Raw genomic sequence first — 13297 nt, 5'->3', positions numbered from 1 at the left:
AATTCCATCTGAGTTGTACTTTTTTATAAGAAAATAACTTTGTTTTGCAGGAAACTTAATATTTTCTATTAATAAATCTTAATAGAATAAATCCAAATTGCTTGATATAAAATAGATTTGTATTATTTCATTGATATCACTCTAAATATTTGAGTTCCGTTAAAAATAATAATAATAATAAAAATAGAAATGTTGTAATCCAACGGTCACTACTTACTTGGGAAGCTTCCACGAATTAGGAGCGGACCTGGGCTTTTTTTTTTAATGCTTAGAAACTGCCCGCTCCAATTATGGCCCAAAGATTCCTTATTTTAACCGTTGACAGACCAACGTAACTTTTCATCTTATTATAATCCAACGGTCACTTCTTACTAGCCGTTATTTTCAAAACTCTTTCCTTTTTGTTCTTCTAGACCCCGGAGCTCAGAGAGAGAGAGCGAGTTTCTCTTTCTTGTTCTTGCTTGGAGATTGGAATTAAAGGTGAATAAGATTAAATACATGCCCTTTGATCCAGTTTGATCCAATGCTGAACTGGGTTTTTTTTGCTTCTTGCAGTTTAGTATCATAAAATCTTTGGTTTTCTTTACTATATGGTGGATCATGAATGTGTTTTGATTTTCTATGATTTTTAAAGGGATTTTTCTTTTATTGTTGATTCCAGTTTCTTGAAGATGGGTGGATCAAACGAGAACAATCCTGGTCTCTTTGTACCTTTAAACCTTCAAGGTAACTTGGCAATATTGCTTGTCTTTCTTGCAGCTTTTCAGTTGAAGTATTTATTTATTTAGATCAATCTTTCTTGGTCTTGTAGAGGGACCAAGAATGAGGGGTTCGAAGTTTGTGAAGGACATGGGGCTGAATCAAAGGAGGGCATTAGCCAGCATCAATCAGAACGTTGTTGGGGCTGCTCACTTCCCATGTGTGGTCAACAAGAGAGATAGCTCAGAGTAACTCCTATAACATCAACTTCATTTTTATTGGATTTATTTCCTTAATTGAAACAACTATGTCATCACACCTGTTTATCTGAGTTGTATTATGCGTAGGAAACAAAAAATATGTGAAAAGAACTCAGTATTTGTTATGCTTTCCAAAGTTGCAAGTAATTCACTTAAATTTTTTGTTTAGGGAGATGGCAGCAGAAATGGTCAGCAACAAGCAACAATGCTATGAAGTAAATTTATATAGTTTTAATTATTTCTTAAGCAAATTGAATTGATGTTTCGGTGAAAACATGAAATTGACTTGAACTGTTGGGATTGATCATGATATCAGGAGACTAGGAAATCTAAAGACTGTTCAGTAATAGAAGTGGAAGAGTATGATGATGCTGCGATACCGATGTTTGTGAAGCACACAGAGGCTATGCTAGATGAAATTGATAGGATGGTATATCTTTTTATCAAGCCTAAACATTCAAATAAGATTTTTAAGTGCGCGTGGGCTAAAGGAAACTATCACTAACTCCATTGAATTTTCGTAGGAGGTTGAAATGGAGGATGCAGAGGACTCAATTGTGGATATTGACTGTGGCGATTTGAAAGATACATTGGCAGTTGTTGAGTATATAGATGACATATATGCCTACTACAAGAAAACTGAGGTAATCGAATCTGCATTAGGAATTCATTCCTTATACTTGTTCGCAGCTTTTGTACATTGAGACTACCTTGTGTTAGTCTCAATGTTGAGTAAAAATGCCATCAATCTAAAATGTCACTAGAGTTGATTGTATCAGCAATAAAAGATGGGATTTATTAGCCTCAATGTGTGATGGGCATAATTGTATGAAGACAATACACAGAAAAAGAAAAACCTTTCAACTCATAGGATTTACTTTTACGAAGCTCATGTGTGTTGGATGATCCTTTGCATATGTTCCAAATGAAGTAAAAGGTTTTTCTTTTATCTGGATCCAAAGCAGCATTAAGCTTGAATTAGCTACTGAAAGTACTAGTCAATTTACTAGTGAGGTTTGTATAGTAGAAACATCACACACGTGTGTGCAATGACTTTGATTAGATATGCTATGAGTCTAATCCATTTGTTGATTTATTCAACAATGGTTCTTTCTAACTGTGGAAAGTAACATCTGATTGATTAGTCATGATTGATATCCACGCTAGAAATATGTAACTGATGAGTCATTCTGTATTGGTATTACTTTGTTTCTTAACAAATGCATCTAAGGCTTATTTGTTTTTTCTTGAATTTTTGAAAGATGTGGATTCTTGAGAAAAAAAGACGAAATTTTAATTAAAATTCTATTGTGATACCACTTGATTTCCAAAAGGCTAAGTATCCTTTCGGCATGAATTTCCTCCAAAACAAGTAGCTCATTGGATGCAGCAATCTTCTGTGGGACATGGATCAATCTTGTTTATTGAATATTATTCATTTATGCAGAGCTCTGGCTGTGTCTCTCCAACTTACATGGATCGTCAATTTGACATCAACGAGAAGATGAGGGCCATCCTTATCGACTGGCTTATTGAGGTATATTCCTCTGACATTGTGTTGTTTCTTTGAAGGAAAATGTTGGAATTCACTTTTTGATTCGTTTAACAGCACTTCTGTGGACAGAATTTTCCGTGGAAATTGAAACAATTGCCATATGTTTAACCAGTATCCTTAATGACAATTCACCATCTTACTAATTCACCATCTAATGCTACATCAAATAGAAACAGCTAGTCCATCTCTAATTTTTGGTTTTCAAACCTTGTCATCCTTTATCTAATAAAAGAAGTCTGGTTGTTCAATAGGTCCACTACAAATTTGAGCTTATGGACGAGACATTGTTCTTAGCCATCAATCTTATTGACCGATTCTTGGAGCGTTGCACAGTGGTCAGAAAGAAACTTCAACTTGTTGGTGTGACAGCAATGCTATTAGCATGCAAGTATGAGGAGGTCTCAGTCCCACTCGTGGAAGATTTTGTGCTGATATCAGACAACGCTTACACAAGGATAGAAGTCCTCGATATGGTATTTTTTCTTCGTAGTCATTACTTGCCTTCTCCCTTTCCATCAGTGGCATTTAAAAAAAAAAAACTATTTTTAATGTTTCTTGTAGGAGAAACTAATGGTGAACACTTTACAATTCAAAATGTCTGTGCCAACCCCTTATATGTTCATGAAGAGATTCCTCAAGGCAGCTCTATCTGACAAGAAGGTAACTCACTAGTGATGGTTTTTATCGAATTAGAAGTTCTTGGGGAAAAACAAATTCAACTTTAAAATTATTGATGTGTAATGGCTTTACTCATGAATTGAACAGCTTGAGCTTCTCTCCTTCTTCATAATTGAGGTGTGCCTAGTTGAGTACGAGATGCTTAGGTTCCCCCCATCTTTACTAGCTGCTGCAGCGATTTACACTGCTCAGTGTAGTCTGTACCAGTTTAAGCAGTGGTCTAAAACCAGCGAGTGGCACACCAGCTACACAGAAGATCAGCTTTTGTGAGTATTTTGCATCATTGATTACTACCTCAACTTTGTAACCAGACTAATTCTCCTACTGATGAATTGCTCTTACATGCCGGTAGGGAATGCTCAAGAATGATGGTTAGTTTCCATCAGAAAGCTGGATATGGGAAACTCACTGGAGTTCATAGGAAGTACAGCACATCCAAGTTTGGTTATGCAGCAAAAGCTGAACCAGCCCTATTTCTCTTAGGGGGGCTCTGAACGCCTATTTGAGGAGTTCTTTCTGCTTGCAACTGAGAAACAACTCGAGTCTCTCTTCGTTCATATATATACATACTTTTGTATATTACCGGTCCAATATCGTACCTCTAATTCGCAAGTTGTGGGTTTGAATGACAGAAAAATTTGGTTATTTCTTTCTTGTGGGGTGAAAAGTTGCACTGTTCATTTTAACTAGTACAGCTCTGTTTATAACTAGATAAAAGATAGCTTATCTAATTTTTCCACGGTCGACAAAAACATATTTAGTCGTAGCGATAAAAATAAAGCTATAAAATAAATTATATTTTTAAAATGGCTTTTAAAATAAATTTATATCCTTTTAAAATTTAAAAGACACGAGAATATGTTATCTTTGTTCCCATTTCTCTTCTGTCTCGACATAAAATAAATTTATATTATTTTAGAATCGGAAAAATTAACATAAGACATGTCTCTTATGTCTCTCGACATAGCAACCTAAGAGTGTATCCTTGTGGATTTCTTAACGTTATGAGTTTTTCATTTAAAAATCCTTCCCTAACTACCAGGTTCGTGAAAATTACGAAATAAATCGTTTTTTTCCTATCATAAATATATAAAACAAGATGGTAGTCGTCTCTCAAAAACTCTCAAGATACCATTGATCACAAACAAACTCTAAATTTCTAGCAGAACTATAATCCTTTGCTGATACATCTTCTTAGATCCCCATTGCATGATTTCAATAACATAAATTTGAACGAAAAATATTGGCTCTTCTGTAGAAAGAAAGAACGGTAAAAAAGAGCACTATCCACAGTCTACACAGGCTCTTCTGTAGAAGCCAATCATGCCACGGGTAACAATGAGCTTAAAAAACACAAGGCCAGTTGGGGTTTGGATTCTGGAGAGCATCTTCTCACATGTTTCAGTTATTGGACTATAATTTTGCATGGCTCCTAGTCAAAGCTGTGACAATGAAATAGCTATCATGGCAACGTTATTATCAACATATGTACTTTCAACTATTATCATACATAAGAATAAAACTGACAATGGCCTCGTCCCAAAAATAAACACCAGGGAAGAAAATTTTAGTGCCCAAGACCACAATGTTTTACATTGTTAAAGAACATGCAGTCCTGCTCATCAATCATTATTAACTTGGAAGTATGAACGGGCATGGAAGTTTTGAGCACTGCTGGTGATTTCATATTCTACAATTTGCAGCTGCACGACAGAGAAATAACCTTAACAAATTGCACCATGATATCAAGTAGTTTATGTTGATATTGAATTGGTTTTTACTTACTACAGTACACCAACTGATTGAAATCAAGAGTAACTCTGCCTTGCTTTGTTGTATCAAATGAATTAAAAAGATTCCTGCAGCAAAAGAAATGACAAATTATCTGTAAGAGCTTAATGTAGACTATTCGATCTAAAGAATGCATCATAAATGATCAAGGGGACACACACCGAGCAGACTGTACAAAGATGCAGAGACATATGAAGTCATCTAGATGAATTTTTCCATTCTTCTTTTGGTCAAAGCTCTGAGCAACAAAGGGCAGATTTCACATTTCAGCACTTGTAACAAGATCAAGAGAATGGCAGGAATACGTTCCCCACTGATAGGGTTATCAAACAAAAGTAAATTAAATATACAATTCCATATACAACCATGCTACATAACATCAAGCCAGATCTTTAAAGAATGAAGGTTGCATATAATATCTGTGACATAATTTTATGATCTCACCCATAATATAGGAGAGAGAAAAGGCCTTTACCTCACAAACTGTGTAAAAAGAAGGAGAGTCCAATGAGAAACCAATCTTCACCAATCCCTGCAACAAGTTTGAGTCATGAGAAACCAGATAATCAAGAAACGAAGAGGAGAATAGAAACTGAAGAAACCCATGTACTCTATTTCAAGTATATCTCATGAAACAAGAACAATCTAAACAGAAGCATGGAGATTATGATTAGGTAAACTATATAATAAATGTAGGAATATATTTTCCATAAGACATATTGTGCCAAGAATCATGGGCAGCATTTAAAAGTATATTTATTCAGTCGCAGCTAAATAACATTCTTCAAAAAACTACCTTGTAGACATCATCAGGAACAAGATATCCAAGGCCCCTGTAACAATAAGATAGAAGCAAAGACCAGTTACTTATTTTAACACAAGCAAATCCAACCTTTTCCAATTTAGGAAAAGAGAGACAGGAAAAAAATGTAGAGTTCAAGCACTTGCTCATCATTGCAGATATTAGCATTGACTCAAACACAACATTTCAAAAGCTCAGATTTTGTAAAGCCAAACAAACTCAAAGCTGAAAACAGTCCATGAATCCAGAAGATTTTATTGCTAAACAATGCCCTCACACCAACCAAATACCAGAACCAATGACTAACCATACTAAAATGACTAGAGAACCAAATGATAATCACATTTCATTTCAGCCTCTACCAAAGCTAACATTCATCATTAATGTGGAAACAAAGATAGCTATCTTATCTATTCCTATTTTAATGCTTTTATATGGCTAGACTACATCAAACCATGAAAACAGTTTAAAAGGCAGGAGACAAAACAATCAAAGTCTACTTTCTAGCAGAAAAGCCACTAAAATTTACCTCTCGAGATCCGAGAAAGCTTGTTGAACCTGCAAAGAACACGAGTGCAAAACTCAAATACAGACATCACAAGAGTATTTCATAATTAGCTAGATAAGAACATAACGCACAAAAATATAGCCTTTTACTTCTTGAAATGGACAATTCATGATGAAAGCACAAACCTTTAAAAGGAACTTATTAAGCCCAACAAATTCTGCATTTAGAAAAAGAAAGACATTTGACAAATCAGGAAAAAATAAACAAAACCCAATTCAAAATTCTAAAACTTGAAGCCGAAAAAGTGAAATTCACCATCAAAACTCATAGTTCCATTCCTATCAAAATCATACATCCTACAACACAAAAATTGAATAACTTTGTTAAATCAATTGATTTGTATTAAAAGAGAGATTAAAGAAGAGAGTCGGGAAGTGGGTTACCTGATCATTTGCTGGACAACAGAGAGAGGGAATTCAAGATTACCAACAGCAAGGGCACTCTGATTATCATTAATAATAAGATGGTTAATTAATTAAGTTGATCAAAGAGTTAACCTTTTTAAGCTACAAAAAAGAAGAAGAGAAACAGAAGACAGAGGGAGAAGGAGAATGACCTTGAGCTGAGTTGCAGTGATGTTTCCAGTTTTCTCAGAGTCAACTCGCTCGAACCATTCTCTCAGCATACTCGTGTTCTCCATTTTCCTAGCTGCCTGCAACTGGAATAGCTATTGCTATTCCTTGAATTTGTCCTCAACTTAAAAAGTTTTGGGCAAACCTCAATATCGTCCCTAAGATATTACCAGAATCACAACTTCATTTGAAATCGAAAGACTCTTTTTAGATAAGTCACTAATATGTATGGTTTTATTTTATTTAATTGTTATTTTGAGATAAAAGAAATTAATATAGTTCGGATAAAAAAGATTATTTTTATTTTAAAAAATAAAAATTTATTTTAGATTTATTTTAGATATTTATCTTCATCATTTTAATTAATTGTAATTTTATTTCATTTATATTTATCATTTTTATCTTAAAACACTAACGTTGAAACAAAAACTATATATAATCAAATCACATTTGTTTATTAAATGATTTAATCGTAAGTATTCAAATAAGTCTCATTTTTATTTTAATTGCAAATTATGATAAAGATTTTTGAAGAAAAACTATATAAAGATATCACCTGCTCCTAAAATGGAAACAACAAAAATATTCACTGGCAAGTGAATTGTTATAATCATTAATCAGAAATATATTGTAGTAGGGACCAAAGTAGCTGAATGGCTGCGATTTTTTTTTATGAAAGTCTTTCCTCCCTACACCATAATGTAGTGAATTAAAATCCTTCTTTGTCGCGGAGCAGAATCATTTCGCCTAACTCCCACTCACCCCTCCAATTTCCTTGCCTTGTTCAATTCATTTTGGACTCAGCTGTAAGTAAATTATTTTCAACTTTCATTGATTTGGATTCTCTATTACGATTGATGAATGAGTTGATTAGAAATTTAATTCAAAATCTCATCTTTTTTAGATTGATTATGGATATTGGGAAATTCAAATTATGCTGTATGATATTTCGCATTTGAGAGAGAAGCAGGCGATGAAGTATTTACAGGAGCTCATAGTTTATTATCTTTTGACATTCTCAATTCCCTTATGGGATACTTTGATTGCTGGTGCTTTTGTACTTGTAACCTTGTCTTCGTCTTTCTACCTCTTGTTCGAGCATCTTTCCGCGTACAGGAATCCTGAGGTGACTATTTGTTTCCTTGTTTGATTGCCCTGCTTTCGGTTTTGAATGAGTTTGCTGATATTTGTTGGTTGACTGTTTGACACTCTTTTTACCTCTCAGGAGCAGAAGTTTTTGATCGGGGTTATCCTTATGGTTCCTTGCTATGCTGTAGAATCGGTGAGTAAGTGATTGTTCTGCTTGATTGAGGTTTATTCTGTGAAAATTTTGAATTTTGAATGATGGGTTGTTTGAGTTTTTGAATTTTGAGAGGTGGATGGAAGTTTTTTTTTTTTTTTTTTCTAACTTGGGTTATTTTGAATAGTTTGTTTCATTGCTGGACCCGTCAATTAGTGTTGATATCGAAATACTGCGGGATTGCTATGAATCATTTGCTATGTATTGCTTTGGAAGATACCTTGTTGCTTGCTTAGGTATGTTTCTTACTAAAAGTTGTGTGTGCAATGAAGGGTTTTATCCGAAATTCAGTTTAATTCATCTCGTATAATTTTGTCATTTCCTAGATTCTGTAGCGGTAGTTCTTTGAAGTTGTTTACTAATTCTGGATGGTCTGATATATTCCTCTTCATGGAATTGACATTTCCATGCTTTTGTCCATGAATCCTCTTATGGAAGTCAGAATCTTGGGGTTTTTTTAGCAGCCGAAGACAGTTTCCTTCTATGGTTTGTAGTCAAGCTTTTTGGTCCTAAGGCCCCAGATGGTCATGATGGAGTTTTCTTGAATACAAGCTGCCATGAAACAAAAAAAAAAACTTGTTGAACATGGCTTATGTATTTGTTCCTGTTCTGACAATTTCAAGGGTGTGCTAGTTTCTTTTGAAATGTGCAAAAATTAAAACATGTGCCCATGTATTTAAATAATCTATGGGTAAAGTGATATAAGATGTGAAATTGGCAAGTTTGGCTGGAAGAAATTCTCTGGCATTGTTATTATGATGTATTGGATTCATTTGTTCATGCTTCTTCCGTACACATTCAGAGAAATATGTGAACATAGTCAAATACATTCTACATTGCACGTGTGGTAATGCACGTCTGGCTGGGTGCCATTCTAGTTTGAAATGTCATCTTACAGCATTTATGTCAAATTGCAAGCTATAATCATGTTTATAAGTGGATGTTTTGTTCTATATAAAGAAGTAAAAGTTTGATCTAGTTGCTGTATGATTTTTAGTATTGTTTATTAACAAGACATACTGGTCTTCTATGATTTTATAGTTTTGTATTTATACATATGGATGAGGTATTTTCCTATGGTTTTATTTAATTATTTTCCTGATTTCATTTTGTTTATTCTTCTGGTGTTGATATTGTTATTGATAGTTGTTTTCTTTTGTCTACTTCTTAAAGGTGGGGAAGAAAGAACTATTGAGTTTTTGGAAAGAGAAGGTCGCTCAAGTTCTAAGGCACCCCTTTTAGAACATAATCACGAAAGGGGAATTATAAAACACCCTTTTCCAATGAATTATATCTTTAAACCATGGAAGCTTGGTCAGTGGTTTTACCAAGTTGTAAAGTTCGGTATTGTTCAATATGTATGTTTTCTTTTGAGAAGTTCTATGTTTTGCAGCTCTTTTTACATTTCCCAATTCCAGCATTCTTGGATTGGAAAAGATTATGATCTGTATCTTTTTTGGCAGATGTTAATAAAGTCTTTGACAGCAGTTTTAGCAGTACTTCTTGAAGCCTTTGGTGTATATTGTGAAGGAGATTTTAAATTGAGATGCGGGTAAAGCTGATCTTGATTTTTACATTTGTGGTCCATTGCTTCTTTTCTTTATTGAAACTTGAACCTTTTGTTTTCTGTAAAGGTTTTCATGGGAATGATTGAGGTTGAGAATTATCATCCTTATGCCAATGTACCTGTTGGTTCATAGTTTAATTGCATATTCTTTAAAATGGTCATTCCATGTGGACTCGTTGTCTTATCTGCGAGTGTGTATATAATGATTCCTACTTCTAAACTGGCCCAATTGATGTGTACTCTTTTTTAACACATATCTCTTGTCAAAAATCACTGAATACCTTAGCATTCCCCTGGTTTTGTAGGTATCCTTACATGGCGGTGGTTCTAAATTTCAGTCAATCTTGGGCTTTGTACTGTTTGGTGCAATTTTATGCTGCCACAAAGGATGAACTGGCTCACATAAAACCTTTATACAAGTTCCTGACGTTTAAATCAATTGTATTTTTGACTTGGTGGCAAGGAGTGGCAATTGCTCTTCTCTACTCTCTTGGTTTATTCAAAAGTCCTATAGCTCAAGGCTTGCAATTGAAGTCAAGTATCCAAGACTTCATCATTTGTATAGAGGTAGATAGCTTCCATTCCATAGTATCTCCTTTTCTGTTCTGTTCCATACGTATATTATTCTTGCTCTTGGTGGTGCAAGATAATCTGTTGCCGTAAGTGAATAGGTTAATGTCTTGGGTGAATCAAAATTCTGAACTACTTAAATGCCACCAGGTTTTTTTCATGGACAAGTCAAGATTTTATCACAAGATAAATGCAAAAGTTATGTAATTCCAACTTGAGTGTTGGAATTCTTATGACAGAGCAAAAGCAAGATTTTGTTTTTCAATAAAACATCCCTGCATGTTCGTGTGCCTTCTATTATTTGTGGATGGTTATATGAGAAAATTAAGCATTCTGGGAACTGGAAATGCTTGTCTAGTTGCTTCTCCAGAGAGGAAACTATGGCATGTTGCTGATTGATGAGCTTTAGGGCAAGGGTCAAGTAAAAAGTAAATTGGCAGTGTTCTGCAATTTAGGGCCAGTGCAGCCTGTCTCAAGTTGTTGAAATAAGGGGATGCAGTGAGGAGAGGAGCAGATAATGGTCGTAGATGTCGCAGTTCAGAAGGAGGGTGGTAAGGAGTTGGATGCAGTGCCCTTGGGCTTTAGCTTAAGTGGTGAAGGGCAGAGGAAGAGTTTGAATAAAGTAGACTTGAGCCTAATCTTATCATTCAAGAAAAAGGACAAAATAAAAGGTGTTCAAGTGGATGTACTGTTTGGTTGCTCATGTAGCATATCTAGGATGTCATTTCTCAAGGACTTAGCAATCTGAAATGCTGGACACATCAACTTTGCATTATTTGGCAGGGCCAGACTGATAATTTCTGTTATATGGCTGTTTAAACTTGCTTATAGAATTTTTTATGGGGCAATTCGTTTTGTTTTGTTGTTCTGGGGATTTCTGCCTTGTCATTTGCTTTAGAACTACGTGAAAAAAATATGTTATTCTACTAGTATGGGTGTTCTGCAGTAGGTTTAGCGATGGAATAGATGAGAGGCATCTGATACAAAGTTACAGTGATTATTCACCGAGACATGCTGGTGAACTTTGCCATTTGGCCTCCTGTTTAATGGTTATGGTGTAATCAAATTTATGAACTATGGTTGGTCCTGTGTCTTTCACTGCAATGTGCTACATATGTGTTAATGGTTAAATTTGATTGGTGAAGTTTTCTTGTAGCTATTGTTACAATATTCCTGGGGAGTGCAACAGTCACCAATGTCTAGATCTCTTCAATAAAGTTTATAGCTGCCTTTTTTTTTCTCATTCAAAATATTGAAGTTTAACAGGTCAATGTATCCATCCAGCACAGATGGGCATTGCTTCTATTGTTCATCTGTATGTGTTCCCTGCCAAGCCTTATGAGCTAATGGGAGACCGATTTCCTGGAAGTGTTGCAGTTCTTGGAGATTATGTATCTGTTGATTGCCCCATAGATCCTGATGAGGTTAGAGACAGTGAGCGGCCAACAAAGTTACGCCTTCCTCAACCCGACATTGATGTTAGGAGTGGAATGACCATAAAAGAAAGTGTACGAGATGTTGTCGTTGGTGGTGGTGGATTTGTAAGTTTCTTTCATTTAGCTTATAATAAGAATGCAATTGGAGTATAGCTGTGCAGTCACTAACCTGAAACTTTATTGATACTGTAAACAGTCTAGTAATAAATTAAACTGAAGGCCAGTCAATGTCCATATGTGAAAATGTGATAAAATTACAGTGTAAAACACAAATCTGGAAATGTGCACTGTTAATTTGGTTTGGTGAAGCACGTGACATCACATTTATCTCCTGCTGAATCAGCTGTTGCCTCCCATGCAGATTGTGAATGATGTGAGGTTCACAGTAAACCAAGCAGTGGAGCCTGTGGAGAAGGGAATTATAAAGTTCAACGAGAAACTGCATAGAATTTCTCAAAATATGAAGCAGCACAACAAAGACAAGAGAAGAACAAAGGATGATAGTTGCATAGCAACATCTTCACCCACACGGAGGGTCATTCGTGGAATTGATGACCCTCTTTTAAATGGGAGCTTCAGTGACACTGGGTTAGCAAGGGGGAAGAAGCACCACCGCAGGAAATCAGGATATATCAGTGGAGAAAGCGGGGGAGAAAGTAGCAGCGATCAAAGCTATGGTGCATATCAGGTCAGGGGTCGTAGATGGGTCACTAAAGATTAGAGTCCTTTTTCTTTATTCCATTTTTTACGGAAACAAATTCAGGGGTATCAGATCAGGGGTCAAAGAACAACCGGAGGAAACTCAAGTCAAAAAGATGTCTTGTCCTGGCACCCCAATCACATGAGCTGTTAATTTTCTCCGATGGGATGGTTTTTGGCTGACATGCATGAGAACATCTCAAATTTTCATCTGAATCCATCTTTACATCAACTGTAAGATCCTTCATGATGGGGTTGCTAGGCATGTATCACATATTTGGTTTTCGAAATGTTGTATTAAAGTTTTAAAAGCCCTGATTGTGAAAACCAACACAGCTATTGAGTTACTTTAACGTTTTACTGTTGTTAAATTAACGTTTATGTACTTCAATATTTGGACTTCACGTGCTGTTTTACTTAATGGCCATAAAAGATGAGAGATCATCTATCATTTAGTCTGCCTGTTCCATCACGAAGAAATGATTAAAAAAAACCCAGCAATGCATGACTACGACTCCATGCGTTGTTTATTCCTTGTACGTGTAGCTCCTCCACCAATCAAGCTCCCGAATCGGCGAAATCTCAACCACCAGGTCATTACACAAAACCTTGAACAATAGGTCCACCACCAAAAACGTGAAATTAAAACTCAACAGAGCCACCACCTTGTATGTCCTTATCGATCCCATGCAAGGCTCACCCATCAAATATCTTACCATCTAATTGGGACTCCAACTAGGGTCTTGCTTAATGGAAGGCTTCATTGGCTTAGTTGGATTCGCATGCATTATAAACTTCCC

The 13297-nt window shown here is 35.5% G+C and overlaps 3 protein-coding genes across 6 annotated transcripts; 2 read left to right on the top strand and 1 right to left on the bottom strand.

The window, feature by feature from the left end:
• The first annotated feature begins 352 nt into the window (after window positions 1-352).
• LOC118032306 (G2/mitotic-specific cyclin-2) lies at window positions 353-3859 on the top strand. Its single transcript, XM_035036982.2, has 11 exons — window positions 353-480; window positions 662-726; window positions 812-947; window positions 1129-1174; window positions 1276-1389; window positions 1484-1603; window positions 2407-2496; window positions 2766-2987; window positions 3076-3174; window positions 3280-3458; window positions 3545-3859. Exons 2-11 carry the CDS (start codon window positions 672-674, stop codon window positions 3684-3686), a joined length of 1203 nt encoding a protein of 400 aa, XP_034892873.1. The 5' UTR covers window positions 353-480; window positions 662-671; the 3' UTR covers window positions 3687-3859.
• Window positions 3860-4637: 778 nt separating this feature from the next.
• On the bottom strand, window positions 4638-7073 carry LOC118032307 (uncharacterized). Its single transcript, XM_035036983.2, has 10 exons — window positions 6910-7073; window positions 6737-6795; window positions 6609-6649; window positions 6479-6510; window positions 6315-6343; window positions 5780-5816; window positions 5459-5515; window positions 5145-5221; window positions 4978-5051; window positions 4638-4895 (listed from the first exon to the last, which is right to left on the bottom strand). The coding sequence occupies exons 1-10, from the start codon at window positions 6991-6993 to the stop codon at window positions 4876-4878; spliced, it is 510 nt and encodes a 169-aa protein (XP_034892874.1). The 5' UTR covers window positions 6994-7073; the 3' UTR covers window positions 4638-4875.
• A 471-nt stretch (window positions 7074-7544) lies between these two features.
• LOC118032309 (protein LAZ1) lies at window positions 7545-12899 on the top strand. Of its 4 annotated transcripts, none has more exons than XR_004684639.2 (9): window positions 7548-7731; window positions 7830-8051; window positions 8151-8207; window positions 8353-8461; window positions 9399-9583; window positions 9689-9777; window positions 10098-10359; window positions 11740-11903; window positions 12160-12301. XR_004684639.2 is itself a non-coding variant. In XM_035036987.2 (9 exons), the coding sequence occupies exons 2-9, from the start codon at window positions 7860-7862 to the stop codon at window positions 12517-12519; spliced, it is 1506 nt and encodes a 501-aa protein (XP_034892878.1). In that variant the 5' UTR covers window positions 7579-7731; window positions 7830-7859; the 3' UTR covers window positions 12520-12899. The 4 variants fall into 4 exon arrangements, 3 of the variants coding, with proteins under 3 accessions (XP_073267472.1, XP_073267473.1, XP_034892878.1); XM_035036987.2 differs by having other exon boundaries at window positions 7579-7731; window positions 11652-11903; window positions 12160-12899; XM_073411371.1 differs by lacking the exon at window positions 12160-12301 and having other exon boundaries at window positions 7545-7731; window positions 11629-11860.
• The last annotated feature ends 398 nt before the right edge of the window (window positions 12900-13297 follow it).

The sequence above is a fragment of the Populus alba genome, chromosome 9, assembly GCF_005239225.2.
Source record: "Populus alba chromosome 9, ASM523922v2, whole genome shotgun sequence".
NCBI lineage: Eukaryota > Viridiplantae > Streptophyta > Magnoliopsida > Malpighiales > Salicaceae > Populus > Populus alba.
The sequence above is the reverse complement of the archived record's forward strand: the minus strand, read 5'-3'. Positions and strand labels throughout refer to the sequence as shown.